The sequence below is a fragment of the Phyllosticta citriasiana genome (genome assembly GCF_038021145.1).
Source record: "Phyllosticta citriasiana strain CBS 120426 chromosome Unknown IWZ02scaffold_7, whole genome shotgun sequence".
In the NCBI taxonomy this organism is placed as follows: Eukaryota; Fungi; Ascomycota; class Dothideomycetes; order Botryosphaeriales; family Phyllostictaceae; genus Phyllosticta; species Phyllosticta citriasiana.
Genome location: NW_027117284.1, coordinates 921,677 through 946,188, shown reverse-complemented (window position 1 = coordinate 946,188; position 24,512 = coordinate 921,677). Strand labels below are relative to the sequence as shown.

Sequence of the window (24,512 nt, the reverse complement as noted above, 5' to 3'; positions counted from 1 at the left end):
CGATGCCGGGAGGAAGAGGAAATTCAATCAACACAGTCCAGTTAGCGAGATTTTTCTTTGGTTCGGAGCAGAAGCAGCAGGTAGCGGTTCGAAAATGGCGATGCGAAGAGTTCCTCTTTCCCCTTGCTTATCAGCCCGTCTCGTCGTCCTTGAAGCATTCGTACACAAATGTTTGCTTGCTTGCCTGTCAGTTTGCTCGTTGGTTCTTCCACGCGAGAGAGACCATTGTCGTCATTGTTCCTTGTCTTCTTTGATTCATTTCGTCTCGATCGGCCTCATTCGTCCCGTACCTCTGCTGGCCGGGGCGCTGTCATCTTTCCTTGCGATCGCACTTTAATCACCTTTCACCTTTTCTGTCGTTCGTCTTTTATTCGCTGGGGAGGTGGGGTTTGTATGTGCGCCTTTTCCCCCTTGTTCCTCTCCTCTCCTTTCTTTTGCTCCCTAACCTCTCCACCCTTCTTGGTTGGAGCCAGCGGAGCGCGTTGGCGATGATTGGCGCAGCGGCGGCAACGACCTTGGCCCAAGGGTTAGGGTTGGTAGGTGTGGGTAGGTGGTCAAGTCAATGCATAGAGCGGCGCCAGAGTGGACGGCCGGGCAGACAATTGAATGAAGAATCTGTTCTGGGGGTTTTGGGGTGGGGGCTTGGTCGGGCAATGGATGAGATCACGGCCGCGGCACGAACGACCTCATTGAGCGAGAGGTGGGGGATCATGAAGGCAGGACGAACGGATGAAGGCTTTGCGCCGCCGTTGCTACTGATGCACTGGCGAATAGGTTTAGGTTGGCCAGATCGGATGGGATGGGATGCCTGTATTTACACTTGCTATGGCGCACAATATGACTTGTCAAGATCATCTATTTGCTTTGGCCCCCTCGCGATGGCGCTGTGCAGCTCCAAAAGAAACAACCGCAGGTTCCAGGCAGCGTGAATATCAGCACGTCGCACCGCCGCTTGAGTGCACAACATCAATCACAATGCGCTCTTGCAAAAAGACGACTGGCAAATTTGGTCACGATCACGCGGCGACGCGTCCCATGCATTTGAGTCGACGCAGAGCGCGCCTCCCCTTGGGGCCTCTCCACCATCTATGCCACCTGCAGACGACGGCGTTCGACGAAAGCAACAGCGCCGCCATGTCTCCACTCTTCCCACAGCTACCAGAGGAGAGCTCAAAGACATGATTCTCAGACAGACCAACGTGCCAACGCTGCAATCCATGCGCTTGGTATGCCAATCATTCAATCCCACAACATCACGGCACCTCTTCAGAGCCGTCAAAGTGGACGTGCTCGACCCCGACAGCGTACGAGCACGAGCTCTGCTCGGCATCTCCACCACCCCGGCGACAAATGCGACGACCACCGCGACGACCACCGCGACGACCACAGCCTGGCGCGGCTGTGCTGCACGCCAGCCAACGCGCTCGAGTCGCTGCGCTTAGACAGCGGCCTCGACTCGTGCTGCGCCGACGACTTCCTCCATCAAGACTCGCTCCTCCCATTCCACGGCCTCGCCCTCTCCCCGCGCGTCTCCGAGGTGCATCTCTCGCGGCTAATCGCGTCGGCCGACGCCGTGGGCCGGAATCGTCGCGTGCCGTTGTGGTGGGACCCGGACGACCCGGACGACGATGTAGTCGCCCTTGTGTTTCCGCAGTCGGATAAGTCGTGGGAGAAGCTGCTTGTGCGGCTGCGCGTTGTCTTGTTGTCGTTCTTTCCTTCCTCCTCGTCCTCGTCCAAGAAGCCCCCTTCCTCTTCAATCTCATTGCACATGCGCCGCCGCCTCATCGACTCGGTAGGCGTGACAAGCGACCGCTACGGCAGCGGCTCCGACGGCCGCATCTTACTTGACACGTACAGCAACGACGACGATGCACAAGGCAGTGGCAGTGGCTGGTTCGTTCGCACGCCACCACTTCAACGACGTGCGTGCCTACCTTCTCGGCCGTAGGACGAACCTCGTGCCGCTCCGGTAACCTCTGTTCGTCGAAGAGCACGCGCAGCCGCAGCAGTTACAGCAGCCCTGCTGTCCGCTGTGCGAGCAGACACGGCGCAGCAGCAGTCTCGACTCACGAGGCCTGATGCTGGCGGACGAGCGCATCGGCGTTGACTCTGGTCTGGATGACGTGCGCCGGGTTTTGGGTCTCAGGTGGGGCGCTGGGTTGAGCGATGATGGCGTCGTGTTTGATTTGTGGTGATGGTGATGGTGATGGTAGGCGTGTGTGTTGCTAGTGCTTGCTTGCTTTGTTATCTTTATCTCAACACTATATGCACTGCTACAATGTGTGTAAAGATTCCATTGGTCTTCCGACGGTTTTGTGGCCGATGCATGAAACCTCCTCATTGCTGATTGTGACAATAGGCATACCTGAACACAATGAACTTGGTGACGCAACGACGCTCTTGAGCATTGCATATGACAGGAACACAACGACAAAGAATGCTTTAAAATAACGTGCCGAGTAAGAGAAAGAAAGAAAGAAAGTCTCCGTGTGAGTCGCCACTTCGCCTCGTCGGTCCCACGCAGCGAGACGCCCAGGAAGACGCCTGATTCGGTGGATTTTGATGGATCAAATTTACTGGCCCAGTCCATATGTCGGAAATCTTCATTTGCTGTTTGGCAGAGGACGCGGCGTTGGATCTGGAATGAAGGACACAAAAACCACAAAAAAAAAAAAAAAAAAAAAACAGAGAAAGGAAGAGGAGAGAGCGGTGGTAGCTGAAGATGTCGATGGTTAAATGTTGAATGATTGTGAGTTTTCTTTGACGCAATGGTCTTTCTTTAATGGTCATATTCGGATCCGGTAGTAGCATGGTGATATGCTGAGTCGTTGAAGTTGTAAAGTGATTGTCGATGGTTAGGAGGAGAGGGGGAGCAGCAAATTTTTATTAACCTTACCCGCTTTTTTCACCTTTATAGGTGCCAAGAAAGGTGTTATATAACGCTAACTAAAAACGGTGCTATTAGGGATAGCACTAGAACGCTATAGTAGAGTGTATATATAATCTACCTTACCTACTACCCTATACTATATTTACTTTTCTATATACGCCTTCTTCCCATCCCCCTTCCTTTTATTACTCTTACTTCATGCTACCTATCTACTTAGATAACGGTAGGAAGGCTAGTTCTTAGCCCCCCCTTACCTAAAAAGAGCCTAGATAAACTATCTATCTATAATAACTATATACTCTTCTTTAGTTTAGCTACTACTTCTTAAAAAAAGCCTATACGTTAATAAGTTATTACTATATATAAAATTTTTAAAAAATTAAAAATCACTATACCTACTATAACTCTATAGCGCGGGCTTATACGTATATAACTAAAGTTAGAAAGTAAAAACCTACCCTCTAAAGTATCGTACTATGACTATACCTATACCTACCCTCTAGGGGGAGGCCCTACCTAACCTAGTTCTACTAGATAGCTATAACTATAAACCTAAGAAAATAGACTAAGATACCCCTATACTACCTAGCCTACTACCTACTTAACTAGCTAATAAACCTAAGGAAATAGACTAGGACTTCTCTATATACCCTATCCCCCTATTATTCCTACTAATTATCGTACTAGGCCTAATTAAGAAATAGTATACTATACTAAAGAGAACTATCCTAGTAGATACCTCTAAACCTAACCCTACCTACTAAGAAAAAAGGACTAGGTTTAGATTTTATCTAAACTTTAATACTACCTAGGAGGTAATTAATATAGTACTCTCTTATATCCTATACGTAATAAACCTTACGTATAATATAAGTAAGAAGTAAAGACTCTATAACCTTAGTAACATCCTATAGGATTATACTAAGATAGGTTACGTAGATAATACGTTATTAGTTCTTACTACTTAAGTTTACTCCCTTAAAAATACTACTTATATACTAGGAGTAAAGGTCTACTAGCTATAAAAGCTAGTTATCCTTCCTATAACCCTAGCTAACCTATTATACGTAACCTAAGCCTAGAAAGTAACTACTACTAGAAAACTATATATAACTCCTTACCTAAAGATAACTATAAAGCTAGCTACTACTCCCCTAAAGGCCCTATAGGATATATAGGTTATTATCTAGTAGTAAAGTCCCTTCCTAGACTTTAACCCTCTCTCTATATAAAATAATATTAATAACGCCTTTAAGAATATAGGTATATCTAGCCTAGTTATATTAATAGTAATATATATAGAGAAAGATAACATCCTACTTACTAGCTTACTCTAGTATAACTCTAAATTCCTTACCTCCTATAAGGACCTCTTTACTTACCTATTCCTAGATGCTATAGTCTAGGAGAACTAAACCTAGTATAAGGTTATTACCTATAGCATCCCTATAGAAGACCTATACTTACTTAATATTAGATAATTTATTATAGAAGAGGTCTATACCTTTAATCCTAGCCTTTCTATTATTAGAACTCTATACTAGCTTACTTTAGCTAAAAGGAGGGCTACCTAAAAAGTAGGGTTAGTTATTATAGCCTTCTATATAGTAAAAGAGGTAGAGATAGCTATCTTAAAGCTACTCTATCTTATAGGAGTAAGTATTAGGGTTATAAAGCTCCTTAAGATTACTCTAGATATATAGTATATAAAGTGTTAAGCATTTAGCTATAGCTCCTCTAGGTATTATAATAGGACTAAATACTTACTATATACTAGCCCCTATACTATAGAGAAGCATAACTATAAATACTATATAAAGAGAGGTATAATATATACCTATATAGCGTTAAAGTATAGTAACTATAACGGTACTTATTACTCCTAGGACCTAAACTATCCCTATTATCTAATAAAGCTATCCCCCTAGTATAAATATTAGGTAACCTTAAAGTTATGCTATTAGGGATAGTACTAGAATGCTATAGTAGAGTATATATATAATCTACCTTACCTACTACCCTATACTATATTTACTTTTCTATATATACCTTCTTCCTACCCCCCTTCCTTTTATTACTCTTACTTTATACTACCTATCTACTTAGATAATAGTAGGAAGGCTAGTTCTTAGCCCCCCCTTACCTAAAAAGAGCCTAGATAAACTATCTATCTATAATAACCCTATACTAATACTATACTAAGAATTATACTTTATTATATAAGACTCTTTAGATAGGTATTCCTACTTACCTTATAAATGTATATGGTATCCCCTATAGATAGCTCCGTCTTAGATAGCCTATAGCTCTAGTAAGATATAAAATAATTAATTAATTAATTAATTAATTAATTAATTATCTATAATAACCCTATACTAATATTATACTAAGAATTATACTTCATCGTACGAGATTCTTTAGCCGGGCATCCCTCCTTACCTTATAAACGTACGCGGTATCCCCTGTAGATAGCTCCGTCTTGGATAGCCTATGGCTCCAGCAAGACGTAAAACAATCAATCAATTAATTAATCAATTGACGCGAGGAGTTGCCAAGCTAGCGTAACTTTATTTCGTGAAATACGCGAATTTGGCTCGGAATATCCGTTATGGTCTAGTGGCTAGGATTTGTCGCTCTCAGCAAGAGTTCTCCAGTCTCTCTAAGTGCCGACAAGGCCGGGGTTCAATTCCCCGTGACGGAACAATTTTGTCTTTTTGTTCCCCATGCTTTTGTTCATCGGAAACAGGGTCAATGAGGGTCGTTTCGGGGCAAAACACGCGCAAGAGCCTGGATTTTCGATCGCACCAAGGAAGAAACGACAAGCAAGAAAGCGCGAGTACAGGGGAGAAGGTTTTCAGGGGCATCGAATGTGTATTGTGTCGGTGGGTGGTCCAAGGGGTTGTTGGTGCGGAGGGTTTCAGGGGGCGGTTTTCGATCCGTCCAACACACCCAAGCTGGCTGCCGCACAGCACTTCGAACAGCGCGACGCAGCTCGTTACAAGTCACATTTATCATTGATATAATCCGCGTGCACGGCGACTCCATCAACATTTGGTCGCTCAATATTATCACATCGATCTCGGCCCAATGCATTTCGTGACCACAAACGTTCCAACTGCCCGCATTAATGTGAGAACTACATCTTACGCGAGACCTCGCTTACCTCTTCTCCCGCGGTGAAGAAATCCTTTGCTCCTTAAGAGGGTGCACTAATGAAACAAGGGTTCAGCGCCACTGCTGACAGCATCATCACAGGGTCTACAAAATACTACGCGCCCATATAGCAGGGCAATATAGGTCGGGAACCATGATGCGAAATGAGAAGATTTTGATTGGGCATTGGATGGGCACGGGTAAGCGGCAAGAGGCTGGACCGGATTGCTTTTGAAATCCGATCTCCACCGATTCAAGAAAGGCACAGGTTTCGGTTGGCGGCGGTTAGGTGGTGGTGGTGGTGAGTTGGGGTGTGCACGAACCGTGTGGAGGCGAGGCGCAGGAAGACGGCGGATTCTGTTTACTTTCTTGGCTCTATTGCTTTCTTGGCCATGTATAAGGCTGGAGTGATGTTGGGGATGGACGAAAGAGGCAAAAAAAATTCGGCCGGGCAAAGTTGCCACCGCTGCGGTTGCGGAGACTTGAGCGAGGGGAGAGAACCAAAGCTGGCGGCTGGCGGCTGGCGGCTGGCGGATGGCGCACGCGCGTCGCTACTTCACAATGCAATGGAAGACAAGTGGAAGAAAAGCAATGATGGCACGATGATGTCCAGCCTCTTCTTCCAGCGGGAGGCCAAGGAGAATTTCCCAACGAAGCCCAAGAGTCCGGCATGTTCGGCACCTTCGGTGGAGCCAAGCGTTGGCCGGACACGGCGGCGGATGTTGAGTTTGGGGCCGCAGGCGAAGAAGTTTGCGGCAACAGACGTTTTGGAGGCAGTGCTCTCTGACCAGGCTGATGTGATCTTCTTGTCCCTGCCGACAATCTCAGACGACCAGAAAAGAAGAGATTCTGCGGATGCGCGCACAGGTGCTGAGGGCGCGCTGCGGCCAATCAGAAGCACGCTAACTCGGTTGTGCTGACAAGGTCGGCTCGGCTCCGCTTCGCTTCGCTTTCCAGCCTCAGCGAATGACAAAAGCCATCAGGGCCCCCGGCTACGCCTCTTTGACGACGACCACCACCTCTTCTTCTCTCCAGTCTCCTTCTGCTGCCATTGCACCTTCTCCCAACTCCCACGAAAATTGCCCGCTGCGTCTGCACTCGCCGTCGCTGTCGCCGTCGCCCTCGCCCGAACTGTGATTGCCACATCATCACCCATTATGGAGGCGTTCATCCGCCAGTCGCGCAACATGTGCCCGTTCCTGCACAAGACGTCGCCCGCCACGCTGCGCTCGCTTTCGACCACCACCGCCGCCCACAACGCCTCGCCCGGCGGCGGCAGCATGTCCAACTTGCAAGTCATTGCTCGCCGCTGCCCTGTCATGGGCAAGGCTCTCGCTGTCCAGGGCGCCCGCGCCAACACGGCCCTCGCTGGAGTCTACGGCGGCACCAGGGCCTACCACTCCAAGGCCAGCCGTGCTCGTCTGCACACTTCGGCCGGCAACAAGGCGCAGGCCGTCGACGTCAACATTCGCTGCGACCAAGGTAGGAGACACTCCACCGACAACGTTTTCTGAAACCATTGCTGACTGGCATGACCTGGTAGTTCCTTACCCGAAAATTGCGAAGCCGGCCGCTACTGCAAATGCTGTCCCCAAGCACTTGCACGGAAAACCTCCTTCTCCGCGCGCCGCGAACTTCGACTACGATGGCTGGTATAACGATGAACTGGACAAGAAACACAAGGACAAATCGTACCGCTACTTCAACAACATCAACCGCCTCGCCAAGGAGTTCCCCAGGGCGCACATGGGCACTGAGGCAGACAAAGTGACAGTCTGGTGCTCGAACGACTACCTCGGCATGGGACGCAACCCGCAGGTCATCAAGAGGATGCACGAGACCTTGGACACTTATGGCGCCGGTGCCGGAGGAACGAGAAATATTTCTGGCCACAACAAGCATGCAGTCGAGCTGGAGCAGACCGTTGCAAAGCTGCACGCCAAGGAGGCGGCTTTGGTATTCTCTTCCTGCTACGTGGCCAACGACGCCACTCTGGCCACGCTGGGAAGCAAGCTGCCTGATTGTGTGATTCTCTCGGACAGCCTGAACCACGCCTCGATGATCCAGGGAATCAGACACTCGGGCGCGAAGAAGATGGTTTTCAAGCACAATGATCTTGAGGATTTAGAGGCAAAGCTTGCCTCCCTATCCCCAGAGACCCCCAAGATCATTGCTTTTGAGAGCGTGTACAGCATGTGCGGGTCCATTGGTCCGATCGAGGAGATTTGCGACTTGGCTGAAAAGTACGGCGCCATCACGTTCCTCGATGAAGTGCACGCCGTCGGCATGTATGGGCCGACGGGCGCCGGTGTCGCTGAACACCTGGACTACGAGGCCCATGCTCAAGGGAAACCACAGGGAACGATCATGGACCGCATTGACATCATAACCGGAACTCTGGGCAAAGCTTATGGGTGTGTTGGTGGATACATTGCTGGCAAGGCCAACCTTGTTGACACCATTCGCTCTCTTGCTCCTGGATTCATCTTCACCACTTCCCTCCCCCCGGCGACCATGGCGGGTGCCCAAGCCGCCATTGAATATCAGATGGCGTACCAGGGAGACCGTCGTCTGCAGCAACTCCACACGCGTGCAACCAAGCATGCTCTTGAGGACAAGAATATCCCAGTCATTCCCAACCCGAGCCACATCATCCCGGTCCTTGTAGGCAATGCAGAGACTGCGAAGAAGGCCAGTGACATTTTGCTTGAGGAATGGGACATTTACGTTCAAGCAATCAACTACCCCACTGTGCCCGTGGGTCAGGAGCGTCTGCGCATCACGCCGACGCCCGGCCATGTCAAGGAATACCGCGACCACCTCGTTACAGCAATTGATGCCGTCTGGAATCAACTCGGCATCAAGCGTACCAGCGATTGGGCAGCCGAGGGCGGATTCCTAGGTGTTGGCGAGCAAGGCCAATCTGCTGAGCAGCCCCTCTGGACTGACAAGCAGCTTGGCATTGAGCACGTTGCCAAGGATCTCGAAGCTGGTCAAGGCGCCGCCGGCGTCTTGGAGTCTGTCCTGGAGAAGGAGAGGGCTCAGACTGCTGGCGCGGTGGCTGCTGCTGCGTAGAAGCGTGTGATGTTTGTCTTGATCAGGCTCGGCCGCTCTCTTAACATTGGGGCCTGGATGATTTGGCCTTGATTTGAATAGTGACAATATATATTACGAGTTGAGCTCTATGCTCCTCGCATTGATCTTTCGAATAGTGTAGCCTTGTGAAAGTAAGTCGCATGTGTGAATGCCTGCTATCAAAATAATGCGGAGGGGTAGTGACGCAGCTCCTGAGTAATAGTCCGTGCATGTGCTTGGCGGCGGAAACGTCGCGCGCTGTCTTTCACCGTCGCGGTCACGTCCTCGACCGAACAGCTCCATCACCCATCGCACTCAAATCTCTTAGCCCGCCTTTCCTCCTCACGCTCCCTCTTACCTTCTCTTTACAATCAAAGCCGGTTGCATCCTGTATCTGGCAATCGCATACTACCAACGAATTTCTCAGACACCGACAAGGCCCTGCTTGCGATCTGCTTTGAGTTACATTGCCTTCTTTGATGCGCACCACCATAGCATCCCCGGTCAAGCCTTGAGGCTTCTTCGCTCACACTCCAGGTCGCCATGGCCCCTCCTGCTAAGCGCAAGCGACCCGAGAGGAACAGCACCCAAGATGGCGACTTCAACGGCAGACCTTCACCTCACCGGCCGCACAACATGAACCTGGCCCAGCAGAATCAGTACAGCAACAGCCCCGGTGGCAGCGGGCGCAGTGGAGCTGGGTCCGCAAGGGGCGGCAGGAGGGAGAGCCGTGGAGGAGCTGGTGCTGGTGGTGGACGCCGTGGTGAGCGAGATGCTGCGGTGGACAGCCCGTCCAACACTCCTGCTGTCGGGTCTTCTGAATCTAATGCTCACTCTTCAGCCCCGGCGTCGCATGCAAACTTCCAAAGAAGCGACAATGCTCCGGCCAGTCCCACAGTCAGCAGACCGCATCAACAGGTTCAAAGTGCTCCGCATAGTCGTCCCGCAACCCCGGCTGAAAAGACCGCCACGGACAGGCCTAGCGCGCCCGCTGCGTCCTCTGTAGCGAAACCTCCCATCAAATTTATCTATCAGTACCTCACAGACGACCACAAGAATGCCTGGAAAACTTCTGGAAAAAAGGCGGTCCTGGATGCGGCGGTCCAGGCTCAAGAAAGTGGAGACATCCTGGCGTTGAGTGTGATTTTCCAAGAGCTGGTAGAGGCAGGCATTGGTGGCAGGATAGATCCCGCAGAAGCTGGTCATGTCATCAAAGATCTTCTGGCACATGCGGGCGACAGGGCGCAGGATACTGCCTCTTTTTTTCTGGACAGTTTGTCTATTCTCGCAGAGGTTGATGTGGAATCTCCAGCGCTCAAGTCAATCATCGCTGCGGCGGAGATTTCCCCCACGATGGTTCGAGAGGAGCTGGACGTCCCCTTACTCACAACTCTAGGAATTGTTCGCAATACTTTCTTCAAGATGGGTACACGGCATGCGACGAACCAGCTTTACCGCCAGTCCAATTACAACCTGCTCCGCGAAGAATCCGAAGGCTATTCGAAGCTCATGACGGAGTACTTCACGACCACGAATAGCGAGCCGCCTTCTGGTGAGACAGCAGCTGATACTTTCCAGCGCGTCAAGGCCTTGATAGGAGCATTCGACCTGGACGTTGGCCGTGTGTTGGATGTCACGCTGGACGTTTTTGCAAATCTGCTCGTGAAGCACTACCGATTCTTCATCAAGTTTCTCCGTGTCAGCTCTTGGTGGCCAGAAGAAAAGGGGCTCAAGGGCTTGGAGTGGACAACTCTGGGTTTGGAGTCTCTACCGCGATGGGCTTTGCCAGAATGCTCTGGCTGGACGCTTTCTGAGCAAGATAAAGAACAGCTGGCACAGAAGAGGGAAGAGAGGGACCGGGTGTTTTGGAGCCGATTGAAAGAGGTGGGATTTGAGGCCTTCTTCGAGCTTGGAGCTCGGCGAATCACTTCGGGCGAGGTTACCCTGGAAGACTTGGAGACCGAAAAGACTGCAAATGGCGAAGCAAAGCAGCGAAAGCCAGAGGACATCACCGAAGCGGAATTCAACAGGGAGTGGATCGCCCACACCAAGACTCTTCCCCCCGCTGGCAATCGAGTGGCTGCGCAGCTGCTCGGATTCAAGCTTCGCTTTTACGCCTCGTCGGCCCGCGACCCTCATGATGTTCTTCCCGACAACCTCATTTTCCTAGCCGCACTCCTCATCAAAGTCGGTTTCATATCGCTAAGAGATCTCTACCCGCATCTTTATCCTCTAGACAAGGACATGGCACAAGTCAGGGCGACCCTGCTCAAGGAGAAGGAAGAACGCGAAAAGAAAGCGCGCGGAGGTGGCACGCTCAACGCATTGGCCATGGCAGGTGCGTTAGCGGACGACACCGCACCACTTCCTTTGGGAGCTTCGCGGTTACGAGAAATGGAAACTAGCCGTTCGACTTCTGTGAAGCCGGAGGAAAAGGCCGGCACACCCAAGCCCGAAGAGGATGAAAAAGAGAAGCTCCCGGAGCCTGCAGACCAGAAGATTGCTCTCCTGAAGTCCCTGCTCTGCATTGGTGCCATTCCAGAGTCCCTGTACATTCTAGGTAAATTTCCTTGGTTGCCAGACGTCCATCCCGAACTCCCAGAATACCTCCACCGCATCCTGAACCACAGCATCAGCAAGGTTTACGATTCTCTCCGTCCCCTCTCCGACCGCGAAGGCATCAGGTCATCCAAGAAGCCCATTTCATCTGAACCTGGAGCCGCTAAGGGCGACCTTCGCTTTGCCGAATCGCAACCCCGCAAAGTCCTCCGATGGGCTCAGCTCGATAGAAATGGGTCCAACGACAATGAAATCGACTACCGCTTTTACTGGGACGACTGGGCAGACAACGTCCCGGTTTGTCAAAGCGTTGACGATGTCTTCTCGCTCTGTGGATTACTTCTTAATCTCACCGGAGTCAAGATTGGCCAAGATCCTGCCCTTTTGACCAAACTGGCACGAATTGGCAAGTGGAGCTTGTCCGACGACAAGTCAGAAGGAAATTTCAAACGTTGGGCCGATCTCGCCAAGAGACTCCTGGTCCCGGCGCTTAGCTTGACCAAATCGAATCCGGGCGTCGTCAATGAGATTTGGGACTTGCTAAAGCTCTATCCTACTGCCACGAGATACAACATCTATGCCGAATGGTACACTGGCCAGACATCGAGAACGGAAGACATCAAGAGTGCTTTTGCGCAATCACAAGCAGAGACAAAGGACGTTCTCAAGCGCATCAGCAAGACCAACACAAAACAGCAAGCTCGTGCTCTCGCAAAAGTCGCCTATTCCTCGCCAGGTATTGTCTTCCGGGTCGCGCTCAACCAAATCGAGTCATACGACAACCTGGTCGAGGTCATCGTGGAGTGTGCCCGCTACTTCACATACCTTGGTTACGATGTTCTGACCTGGTCCTTGATGAACTCTTTGGGCGGCAAGGGACGTGACCGAGTCCAGGCCGACGGCATGCTTACCAGTCGTTGGTTACAAGCTCTTTCTCTTTTTGCTGGCCGCGCTTTCAAGCGGTACTCCATCATGAATCCCACACCGATCCTCCAGTACGTAACTCACCAGCTCCGCGCCGGCAACTCCACAGACCTTGAAGTCTTGGAACAGATCCTTTCACAGATGGCTGGAATCCCTGCCGACGCCGTCTTCAACGAAAACCAAACTCTGGCCATGGCCGGAGGAGAAGTGTTGCAGGCCCAAACTCTGGAGCAAATTCACGACCAGAGATATCAACATAAGAATTTTGCCAAGAGACTTCTCAAGGCGCTTGTCGAGCCCGGCCTGGCTGGTCAGCTCCTAGTTGCCATAGCACAAGAGCGTCAGCTCTATCCCCACCGCGAGTCTGTCTCTGATGCTCCGCTTAAGGTCCTTGGAACCAACTTGGACAAGTTTCACCAGGTCTTTGCCCAGTACCTCGACGTGCTCCGAACAAACATGACACCAAAGGAGTTTGACGCCGCGATTCCAGACATTGTTTCTCTCATGGCCGACTTTGGCGTCGAAGCAGAGACAGCTTTTGCAGTTGGCAGACCGAGCCTGTCGCAAGCAATCTCCGATGCTGATGCGGCTATTGCGGCAGAGAAGGCCAAGGAGGAGCAAGAGAGAAGAGAGAGTGAGAGCACCGAGAAGGCCGCGACGAATGGTGACGTTGAAATGGGCGAAGCGTCCGAAGACAAGGAGGCGGGAGAGACAAACGACGACATTCAAGAAGAGCCTAAGGAGGAAGTTGTCAAGAAGGAATCGGCCGGCACTCCTTCAGCAGCACCAGCAGCGACAATCCCCGAAGAGCCTTGGCATCCAGTGCTCAAGGAACTTATGGACCGTTTGAAGCCCACCCTCCCGGAGGATTTCGAGCAGAAAATGAGCCTTGCGTTCTACACGAGTTTTTGGCAGCTGTCACTCAACGACATGCACGTCCCGACACAAAGCTACGAGCTTGAAATTAAGAGGCAGCAGGAAAAAATCTCGTCCATCATTTCTGATCGCAGCGACGTGTCAGTCGCTGGAATTAAGAAGAGAGACGACAAGAAGAAGGCCATCATGGACCTTCAAGATCGTCTCCGATCTGAAATGAAGAACCAGATTTCGACATACCAGACTTGTCGCGGACGACTGTCAAAGGAGAAGAACCACTGGTTTGCCACCCACCCGTTGGCTTTTGGGCCACAACTCCACGACAATATCATCCAAGAATGCTTCCTGCCTCGGCTCGTGCTGTCACCTTTTGATGCACAGTACACGTTTAAGATGCTCTTCTTCTTGCACTCATCTGGCACCCCAGGATTCAAGACAATGTACCTGATCGACAGGCTGATGCGAGAGAAGCTGCTGAGCAACTTGATATTCATGTCCACAGCGCGGGAGGCCGAGAACCTTGGTCGGTTTCTGAATGAACTTCTCAAAGAGTTGCGCCGCTGGCATGCCAGCCAAGAGGTCTATGAGAAGCACGCATTTGGTGCCAAAAGGGATTTGCCTGGATTTGCCAGGAAAATGACTCAAGACAAGACCCCAGAGGTCTTCCTTAGCTATGAAGACTATCGCCGTCTCATGTACAAGTGGCACCTGAATTTGAACAATGCCCTCAAGGCTTGTTTCACGGGTGGCGAGTACATGCACATCCGCAACGCTATCGTCATACTCAAGGCAGTCCACCAGAACTTCCCCGTTGTCAACTTCCAGGGCAAAACTCAACTGGAATGTGTCATTGCTCTCTCCAAGAATGAGACGAGAGAGGATCTTAAGCTTGCGGCCACGTCACTCATTGGCGATCTCAAGAAGAGGGAGCCTCACTGGCTTTTACCGCAAGCCTTTAGGCTGGTGGGTCTAGAATACCGTCCGGAAACGGACACGTTCATCGACTTGAATCAACGAATATCTGACCGACTCAAACAGAATGACCACAACCCGGCCCAAAAACCGACGAGCCGTCAGGGAACTGAGGGTCCTGCCACGCCGAAGGCGGAGCCAAACCAAGTCAGCAATACCAAGCTGGATGGTGCTGCACCTGAATTCAAGCCCGGCGATACAACGTGAGTGATTTAGACCGAAACTCTTTAAAGCGGCAAATGATTGACGGCCACGATAGCAATGGCACGATTCCCAACGGCACGACAAATGCCAAGGCCGATGCAGATGACGGTATGAACAAACAGCCAAACCAGCAACTTCCTGGGCCAGCAAAAGTAACGACTTCAACTACAGGCGACCAACAAAGCAGAAATCCCGACGACGTGATGAGCACCCAGTCGGACAAGGACAAATCCAGCGAATCAAGACCGCCAACACCTGGATATGGGCAATTGCCACACAGGAATGACTCAAAACCGTCGACGCCTGTACCCTCTGCCTCGGGTGGCTCAATGCCGCGCCCTGATCTAAACAGAACTGCTTCTCAGCCAACCTTGAGGCAGCCCCACGCGCTTCCAAACCGGCCAGAACCTCAGATTGCCCGGGGCCGTATGTCAGATCGCCCAGCAGACCCGCACCCGAGACGTGGGGATGGTCGTGGTCCACCGCCAAGCGACTATGGACGTCTTGAACGTCCTGGAGATATGACGCGCGAATTTCCTGACCGCAGCAGAGAGCAATCGACTGGCCGTCGTCGTACCAGCAGAAGCCCCGCGCCTACGCACATGGAGCGTGACCGCCGTGGCGAGCCGCAATGGCAATCTGGTCGAGAAGCATGGGAACATCCCGACGAAAGAATCAGAGGTCCTCCGAGAGACACAAGGCAGGGTGTGAGGGCTCCACCGCAATGGAGCGAACCTCCTCTTCGCCGTGGGCCTTTTGACACGAGCGAAATCCAACGCGGACGCCCCTCCTTTGACCAACAAGGCCAGCCAGGCGATGGATGGAACAGACAACCGGGCACCATGCCCCCTCCTTCGAGCACTGGTCCTTACCCCCATCCAGATCGCGCAGGCAGGCTTAGTGAACGTTCCCATATGGGCGCTCCTTTGCCTGAAAGGCCCTCATCGACGGTCGACCGTTCTGGAATCAACCCGGAGCGCGCAGCCTTGATTGAACGTGACTTGGTCATGTCAGAGCGCGATGGCCGACGTGGTAGAGGCTCCAGGCCTCACAGCCCGAGTAGGCGGTCTGTTGAAGAGCGTCCGGCATCGTACCAATCTCGAGACGACTATCGCGATGACCGGCCGCATCCGACCCAGGAGCGCATGCCACCAAACTACCCGCCTTCTCGCGACAGACGTGAGGACCCCAACAGCATCCCACCTACTGGACCACGCAGCGATCGTAGTGGAAGGAATGAATTCTCTGGGCCCCCTCCCTCTCGAGGTGGTCGCGAACTCTTTGAGCCTACACCAGCCAGACCTCCTTCGGATCCTAACCACGGACGCTTGAACCAAGACTTTCCAAGGCCGTCGGACCCGAGCTACGGTCGCTTGAACCCTCCCGATGTTCCCTCTGGTCCGCGCGGCCGAGGCGCTGCTAGCCGTGGCGTTCGGTCCAGCGCTCCCGATTCTCGCCCATCACCGTCGGTTCCTCAATCACCGCACAACGAACGTGGTCCGCCATCAGGACCAACCGCTGACAGGAGAGGTGACCAACGCGGCGACTTTTCCAACGATCATGGGTCGTCGGCGGACATGGCAGGCATCCACCCGAGCCGCTTGGGCCAGATTCCTGGTGTACGCAATGAAATGCCTGGCCCCTCTGCTTCATCGTCTTTCCCGCCCCCAGCAGGTCCTCGTGGACGCACTTCTGTCACGTCGCCCACCACAGGCAGGCCCGCACCGACTGGGCCTGCGTCGAATGACAAGGACAAGCGCTTTGCACACCTAGCAAACGTGCTTTCGCAGAGCAACGCATCAGGCGGCTACAGTCGCGGGGACTCGGACAGAGGCGCTTCTATACGTGGCAGAGCCAACAGACCTGGCTCTACCAATTCGCCGACACATTCACAGCCCTCGACACCCATGCCGTCCCACTATGATAACCAAATGGGCGGCAGTCGGGGTATGGACTCGCGCGGCTCTGAACGTGGGGACCTCTTAAGCAGCAACATGCCCGACGACCACCGAATGGACCAACACCGCACCAGCAGTCGGCGCGAACATCGCCGCAGCGGCGTAGACAATACGAGCACACCAAGTAGCGAGCAATCGGGCATGCACCGGCGCAGCATAAGACACCGGTCGACCTCTCCACTAGGCTCCTCTTCCATGGGCGGCATGCGCGAAAGCCGCGATTCCGGACGCAGCTCGCGCACCGAGGACCGCCGCAGCAGCGGCCACAGCCACTCGCATGGCCACAGCAGCAGCCACCACGGCCACGGCAGCAGCAGCCACGGGCCGCCCAATGGCGACATCTCGGGCTCTGCTGGCGGCTCAAGCGGCCAGATCAGAGGAAGCAGTGGCCGGGAGCGCAGAGGCGAGGGCCGCGAGACCAGGGCCAGTGGCGAGCGTGGAGGCGAGCGCGAAGACGGGAGAAGCGGAACCCGATCCGAACGCAAACGGCCGAGGGGAGACGGTGTAACTGGTGATGGTGAGAGCAAGAGACCTAGACGGAATGCCAGGGGTGAAGGCGAGCGGTGAAGAGGCTTGAGCGAGTGGTGTGCGGGGGATGGTTAATAGGGCGAGCTTTCGTTTCACTTCATTTCTCATCTCCTACTCTACTTTACGTCTTCCCATCTTGTCTTCTACGGAAGTGAGAGAACAATCGCAGGTGATGTGCATAGGTGCTGCTGAGCTTGGCTCGCGCGATACAGCTGGCAGTCGGATAGCTAGTCCAGAGATTAAGGAACGTTGTCGAGTCGTTGTTGTCGTCGTCGTTTGGTGTTGCCGAGTGAAGAGAGGAAGAGTACTACTGCTGCTGGCCTTGTCACAAAGAGAAAGGGAAGGAAGGAAGGGAGCAAACGAGTGAGTAAAGCGCAGTAGATGTTCAAATCAATCGCATCAAATCTGCCCACTTGTGGAACGACAGACAGAAACGGCCTGAGTTAGGTTATCTTGTCATCAGCCTGCGTGACCACCCTTCCGTCTCCTCTTTATGCCTTGGTTTCCACGAATTGCATGTTTGATTTGGCTGTCGACAACTGGAAGCAGCCGGAGTTAGGTGCTCCTCGACATCATCAGTCACCCGCGCCTACGCGAAGCCGTGGCCCCTAGGTACCTACTGCCTGCCCCGTTCACTCGTCGTCAAACGTGTGTTGTGTGGTTTTCAAATTCAATAGTCTAATTCATGCCTCCGAGGGCCTAAGCTATACTCTCCACCTGCTGGGGGGGCAACGCGCAAAAGCAAATCCGCAGTACTTTATTCAGCCTCGGCCGGCGTAGGCGCGCACGCCTATGCCATAGTGACCGCAATCCATGACCCGGGGTCCGTTCTTCAGTTCGAAGGTTGAAGCACCAGGAAACGAACGAACCCGCCCACCCGTCCGCCCAAGTCAAGGAGAAAAGAAAAGGAAGAAGCAGGAAACGCAGAAATGGAAACGCAGAAGTGGGTATCTAGAAAACACACAGTGCTGCCGCCGTGCCGTGCCATGCCATGCTTTTTGATGAGTGGGAAAGGGAGGACCGTCAAGGAACTTCGTAAGCTCGTGGAGCATTCCTGCTCGCTCGTCGTTTTCGCCGGTGTGAATGCCTCTGAATGGAAATGAACGCCGTCGCAATGTCGAGTTGTGGCGCAAGTGGGGAAGACAGTGTGTGGGGTGGTGACGGTGGTAGTCGGCGGTTGAGAGGCTTCAGAAGAGTCGAAGAGTGGGTGTACCGGCCTCGTAGCAATCTGAAAGTGGAGTGTGTCGACGGTGCTAGTCGGCGGTCAAAATGCAGAAGGGTTGAAGAGTGTGCCGACCTCGTAGCAATCTGAGATTGGAGTTTGTCGCGTTGTACATGATTGAGGTCGATCGGTCGTAGTTGATCTGTGCAGCAGATCTGTTGTCGTCCGTAGAGTGTTGCTCAGGAACTGTCTCACTCGACGTCGGGATCCGTGTCTGGACCTTGCATCTTGCTGTTGTCCGCGCCATTCACGGTTGGGTGTGGGGCCGCGGTCGCGGAGCCAGAAGCTTTGTTTCCAGAGGACATGGCTGCAGACCTGACAATGGCTCCGAAAGCTCGCTCTAAGACCATCTTTGGGAGACAAAATGATTCTTGGTTCTCCTCAATGTCTTTGTCAAGATCGGCTCCAGTGCCTTGGGCAGGGTTGTTTGAGTCGATGCCCTCCATACCTCGAGGCTGTGCAAAGAACTGAGGGGGCGACGAGTTGAAACGCTCCGGAGGCGTGTGGTCAGACGACGGGCGAGGGTAGTGTGGCTGATCTGAGAGCACCCGCCTTGGAGGTGCCGGGCGCCTGGCGCAACCTTCCTGGAGAGGAGCAATGCCCACGTTGTAGAGGTTCCTTTCTCGGATTTCAGTAGAAGGAATAGCAGACCTATAAACCGTGTTGGGACCCTGACCGTTCACTCCATTGGTTGAAAGCGGCATCTGGGGAGGGCGAGCGAACTGCTTTCCTTGCTGGTGTTGTGAAGGAGGGCCGTGATGAGCCTGACGAGAGAGCTGTGGATTGTCGGCAGCCCACCTATCCCGCTGCTCAGCGAAGCGTTGAGCCTGCTGTTGAGCCTGACGCGCCTTTTGGTTTTGCGAGGAAAATTCGTGCTGGGCTGACCACTGACCCTGGTTGGGGTTCATTGGACCTGGGTGCTGTTGAATGTGGTTGGCGTGGCCGTTCACCGCTTGAGCGTGAGGATGCGAAGGCTCTTTGCGGGGCAGGTTGGATTGCATTGACGGCTGAGCTGCCATCGGAGGCTGTTGATGTGGCTTGTCGGCGCCCTCCTTCTGCTCCCGTGCGCGGCGGTGCTCATTGAAAAGCTCCTGCTGCTGTCGACACCTGAGTTCATGTTCGCGACTCTCCTCCAACAAATTCTTTTGCTGCTTTCTGATTTCGGCGAGCCTCCCAAACGTCGCAGGGTTTTCGGTGCGAGCACCTCCGTCTTTTTTCATCATGAGCTCCACTTCCTCCATCTCAGCAACGTCAAGATCGGCATCCTTATCCTCTGCCATCAGGGTCTCCGTTGTCGTGATGGCACGGATTCCCATGTCCTTTCCTCCGTCCATGGCGTCAAGAAGCTTGTCCAGAACCTTTGGATCTTTGCCGCGATTGGCGGAAATGTCCTCTTGAGGCACGAACTGGGGAGGAAAGAGGTAATCTTTCATCTTCTCAGCTCTTCTCTCAGGGTTCTTGGCATCCACGACTCGAGATGCAAGTTGAGCCTTGAACAGGGCCTTGTTCCAGACCTTGGGTTCAAAAGTGCCACCAACGACGAAGCGATAGACAAAGACTTCCTTCTGTTGCCCAATTCGATACGCCCTTCCGATAGCCTGCTCTTCATGCTGAGGATTGAACCCATAATCAAAAAGAACCACCCGGTTCGCTGCTGGAAGATTGAAACCGATACCACCAGCTCGAGTGGACATCAGGAAAGCGTCGAATCTTCCTTTGTTAAACTGGCCTAACATCTTTGGCCGATCTGACATCTTCGTGCTGCCATCTAAGCGCACACAGCGAATAATCGAAGTGGTGGCGAGGAACTTCTCCAGGTAGTCAAGAGTGGGAATGCTCTGAGAAAAGACGAGGACCTTATCGCCAGCAATCTTCGCTCTCTTGATAATGTGCACCAAAAGCTCCGTCTTGTAGGACCACAGGTGAGACTCAACATGGGGAGTGTTATCGAAGAGAGCCTCTACGTCTGCGATGAGCGCTGGAGACAAGGTCTTGGCTGGTGCCTCGGTGTCATCTTCGACCTCCGGCTCGTCTTCGAACACAGGTTTGCTCCTCTTCTTTCGTGTGTCTCCAGCCTCTGCAGCCTTTTCTTTTTCTTTGATCCTTTTGCGAAAGGCAAGGGGGTGGTTGCAAAGCACGGTGAGGATGTGCAGCCAGTGCCATAGCCTGGCGTTGCTGACCTCTGCTACATTCGTGTCCCACATGTGGGAGACGCAGAGCTTGTACGCATCCTCTTGCACCTTAGTCAAGGGCACTGTAATGAGGAACTCGACCTTGGACTTTAGTTCGTCTTTCAGGACCGTAATGTCAGCTCGATTGACCTTGGGCTCAATCTCGCGCTTGAGGACCGTCAGACATTTCAAAGCGCGCCGGTGGTCGCCTCGTGTGCTTTCCTTGTAAAATCCTGTCTGGATGGGCTCGACAAAATAGGCCTTGAACTCATTGGAGCTGCCGAGGTACCCAGGAGCAACCCAGTCAATCATCGACCAGTATTCTTCAAGGTTATTTGCCAGCGGAGAGCCTGTCAGTGCGATCCGGCTTGGAGACTTGAACTTTTCAAAAAACTTCCGAGCAATCGATGTTGCCGACTTGATGCGATGTGCCTCATCTGCAATTATTATGCTGGGCCCATCAAGTAAACAATGAGCGGTCTTGATCTCCTGATCAGTCTTGGGTACCGCACTCTCTGCGGCAGGCTTAACGAGAGAGACCAGCATCTCGTAGCCGATGACCAATACTCCGCCATTTTCATGCCAAAGTTGAACCAATCTGGCACGGTCGCGGCGGGCTGTTTCGGATTCAATGCTGCAGATGTCACCAATCATGTATTTACTCTCAGGCGGGATCCATTGGTGCAACTCATTCAGCCAGTTGGTGACGAGCGAAGCTGGGCAAATAATTAGATACCGGGGGTTTTGGAGATGTTCCGGAATCTGGGATGAGACGCGTTCATCATCCGACAGGACCGCCTCAGTGACGGCGACAAGGAAAGTGATTCTGTCCCAAGTTAGAAATGAGCGATAATTGGATGGACATACGGCCTGACTTACGCTTGCATAGTCTTGCCCAGTCCCATTGTGTGAGCAAGCAAACAACCCTGTTTTGCTTCAATGATTTCTCGCCACATAAAGCGGACCCCACTGATTTGATGAGGTTTGATGCTCGAGGCGATGTGAGGATGAATGTTAATTTCACCCTGGTCCTCCTGCTTGCCAATGTTTATTGGGATACCGGCTGCTTGAGTGGAGGTGCTGCGCTGCTGGTAAAGTTGCTCTCGCTGGGCTTGAAGCTTCTGCCGCTCCAGAGCGCCCCTCCGCAACACCACACCCTTTGAGTCCTTTTGAACCGCCTTTTTGCGGCTATTTGAGATTCCGACGCACTCATCAATCCGAGTTGCCTTGATAACACAACGGAGGAACTTCCAGCAATCGCCAATATTTTTGCGCGTTTCCGTCGAGTGATCCTTTTTCTTCTGCAGTGCTTGCACTGCTTCGAGCACAGGATTCGTCCAAAATATCGCTTGACATGTGGTCCAACAAGTGTAGAGCTTCACATATTGCTGGGCAGCTGACCAATCGTCGTCAGAGAGTTCCTTGATCTTCTGCTTCTGGAGAATTTTCGCGATCGAATCCTGGATAAGCCTTTGCCACTCATGTGGAGTCATGTGCGTGTCACGCTTCATGACATTGAGCTGACGCTCATTCAGAGTCAATCGAATTATAGAGACCAGCAGCCTTCTCCTGTCATCGCGCTCCTCCAGGTGCTGTGTGTCCCATGACTGGATCTCGTCCTGCGATAGCCCCACAAGTTCTTCGTCGGAGAGAGAGGCAAATTGACTTGCAGAGACATTTGACTGGGCAGGTTGAAGAGCAGGCGTTTTGGCATCTCTGATTGGAGACGTACTAGCAGTGGCTGAGGTGCGGGTCAAGTCAACCGCAATCGAAGGGTCGCTGCTTGAGAGAGATTTTCCTTCAGGCAGAGCCTTGCCTGACCACGTACGACGCTCAGGAGACGCCTTGCGTGGCCTGAATGTCATCGTCTCATGAATATCCGACATTCCGTCACCGTAATGGCTCGAGTCAACATCCATGGCATCGTCATCGCCAGCATCGAGCGCCGAATCCTCTGATAGCGAACGAAGAGATGAAGCGGGCGGCTGATTGGTTTCCTCGTCGTCGGAAATGAACCCATCGAGAACATCAGAGTCTGCCTCAAGTTCAGACTCGGAGTTGACAAGATCTCCGGCCTCATCGCCAATAGACGCAATCCGTGGCTTCTTGCGGCTGGCGGCCGTTCCTTTTCCGATCGTCTTACCAGCCACGGGCGGAGGTTCGGAAGCACTTTCCCAGACAGAAATGCGCCAGGATTGCTCCTGGATTTCGACAATACTCTCGTCGAGGACGGCGCATTGCTTGCGGACGTCTCCCTCAGAGTTCCAGGGGTCGGCCAATAGCGCTTCTTTCAGTTTCTCGAGGCGACGAGAGACGTGGGAGATGACACGTCGAGCCTCCATGACGAGCAGGATTCTGTCAGAGCGACGTTTCGGTTTCCGCCAGATGGCTCGGGCGGAGCGCTCCCGCAGAGGCAGCTTCTTTGCTTTCCAAAGTCCAACAAACTCTTGCACTCTGTCTTCGATAATGCGCGAGACATCCTCTTTGCTCAAATGCTTCGAAAGTGCAAGAGCCTCATCCTCTCGACGATCGGCCTCCATCTCATCCAGGAGAGAGCGAGAGTATCCCTCCTCCTCGTCAGAATCGCCATAGAGGGGCAAAATGTCGTCTTGATCATGTTTGATGTCGGAAAGGCCGCTGGAAGGATTTGGGAGGCGAAGATGCGTTGATTCGATTTTCAGGTGTGAAGCACTTTCTCGCGTGGCTTGGACTTGATTTCCAGTGATCCGGAACAGAGTCGCTGAGCGTGGTTGATTCTCAAGCGCAAATTTCTCTTTGTAAGGATAAACGGCAACAGCTTGACGGCTGTCTCGCACCGACTCGCGCTTTGGCTTGTTGAGGAAATAGATGAATTGGCGGTTCACGTATTGTGAAGCGATGGGGTGTGGACTGCTCATCTGATTGATGGCAAAGTTTTTATCGTCGACCAGAGCCCCGCCAAAGTCTGTAGCTCCGTAGAAAATTTGGTCGACTGTGAATTTCTTGTTGAAATCAAAAGTGGTCGAGCCCTGGGGTTCCTTATTCGCGTCATTGAGAACCAGTCTACGCCTCTTCTTGCCACGCGAGTCGATGACCTCTGTCTCACCGGGTCGATCATGCACCCGCTCCAATTTGTCGTGACGGGCCAATGCAGCAGAAGTCAGTGGAGTTGGGTCGTCCCCCTGCATGAGCATGTCAAAGCGGTTGCCCTGACCGGGCTTCTTTGGCAAGTTGTGTTCAGCAAGGCTCTCGCCAAGAGCCATTGCCCTTTGGTTGCTGACTTGGCTTGCGTACTTAGGAGACCTCTCCCGAAGCGAGCGAATCGCCCATCGCGTGGCTGCACGTCTCGCAGTCTTGAGCCCAAAATCGGACTTCATGATCTGATCATCGACGTAGGAAAGGAGGGTGAAGCCATTTATCTCGTTATCACGCAGGGCAGTTTCAAGAGGGAGTGCTTCCGGAAGAGTAATGTTAGGGTTGCCATCTCGCCACCACTTTGTCTGATGGCACAGAGCTTCGACGACTTGGTCAACGCTCCAGTCCCAAGGATCACCACCAGGCAAATCCACGACGGAGCAATCAAACTCCATGGTGGGCTTTGGGAATGTAGGAGACGACAGACGACTGTGAAAATGTTCTGATGGGTGTTTGGCTTTTCGGTGTTTAGTTTTTGGACCTCCGGCGCGGGTGATTGGAGAAATCAGATTCCGGAGAGTAGAGGAAGAAAGTTTTGAGAACAAAAACCTGTATGAGGTGTAAGAACAGTCTTGGTGGAAGGCAAAGTTAAGCGACACGATTTCCAAGGGGTAGCTTGACTTACAAGTCCACGGAAGAGCAGCTGATATCGCGTAGGGTGTGCCGCGGACCAACCAAATCAAGCGCGTCACAAGCTTTTGAGGCCCGACTCAGACCTGCCTGGACAGGATCTGAGGCGGATAACGAGACTCGAGTCCAGTGATCGAAGGCAGTCGGATGCGATTGCAGACAGGATGCCAAATAGG

At 52.6% G+C, this 24,512-nt stretch overlaps 4 protein-coding genes and 1 non-coding gene across 5 annotated transcripts; 3 read left to right on the top strand and 2 right to left on the bottom strand.

Annotated features, from left to right (window-relative positions):
* Window positions 1-1,934: 1,934 nt before the first annotated feature.
* On the bottom strand, window positions 1,935-2,990 carry IWZ02DRAFT_452507 (uncharacterized protein; the record flags this gene model as incomplete). Its single annotated transcript, XM_066767598.1, has 2 exons — window positions 2,687-2,990; window positions 1,935-2,576 (listed from the first exon to the last, which is right to left on the bottom strand). Coding segments are annotated over exons 1-2 (767 nt in total), but the record flags the coding sequence as incomplete, so codon positions are not given.
* A 2,502-nt stretch (window positions 2,991-5,492) lies between these two features.
* On the top strand, window positions 5,493-5,591 carry IWZ02DRAFT_t71. The gene has a single exon. It is a non-coding gene; the product is annotated as a tRNA-Glu (tRNA).
* Window positions 5,592-7,051: 1,460 nt separating this feature from the next.
* IWZ02DRAFT_420295 (5-aminolevulinate synthase-like protein) lies at window positions 7,052-9,243 on the top strand. The gene is made up of 2 exons (XM_066765830.1): window positions 7,052-7,525; window positions 7,587-9,243. Exons 1-2 carry the CDS (start codon window positions 7,201-7,203, stop codon window positions 9,116-9,118), a joined length of 1,857 nt encoding a protein of 618 aa, XP_066622343.1. The 5' UTR covers window positions 7,052-7,200; the 3' UTR covers window positions 9,119-9,243.
* Window positions 9,244-9,406: 163 nt separating this feature from the next.
* On the top strand, window positions 9,407-17,648 carry IWZ02DRAFT_452500 (transcription factor/nuclear export subunit protein 2-domain-containing protein). The gene is made up of 5 exons (XM_066767597.1): window positions 9,407-9,881; window positions 9,960-14,440; window positions 14,516-14,652; window positions 14,709-14,761; window positions 14,825-17,648. The coding sequence occupies exons 1-5, from the start codon at window positions 9,662-9,664 to the stop codon at window positions 17,176-17,178; spliced, it is 7,245 nt and encodes a 2,414-aa protein (XP_066622342.1). The 5' UTR covers window positions 9,407-9,661; the 3' UTR covers window positions 17,179-17,648.
* Window positions 17,649-18,552: 904 nt separating this feature from the next.
* On the bottom strand, window positions 18,553-24,101 carry IWZ02DRAFT_490871 (uncharacterized protein; the record flags this gene model as incomplete). Its single annotated transcript, XM_066769698.1, has 2 exons — window positions 18,553-21,358; window positions 21,412-24,101. 2 exons carry the CDS (start codon window positions 24,099-24,101, stop codon window positions 18,553-18,555), a joined length of 5,496 nt encoding a protein of 1,831 aa, XP_066622341.1.
* Window positions 24,102-24,512: the final 411 nt, after the last annotated feature.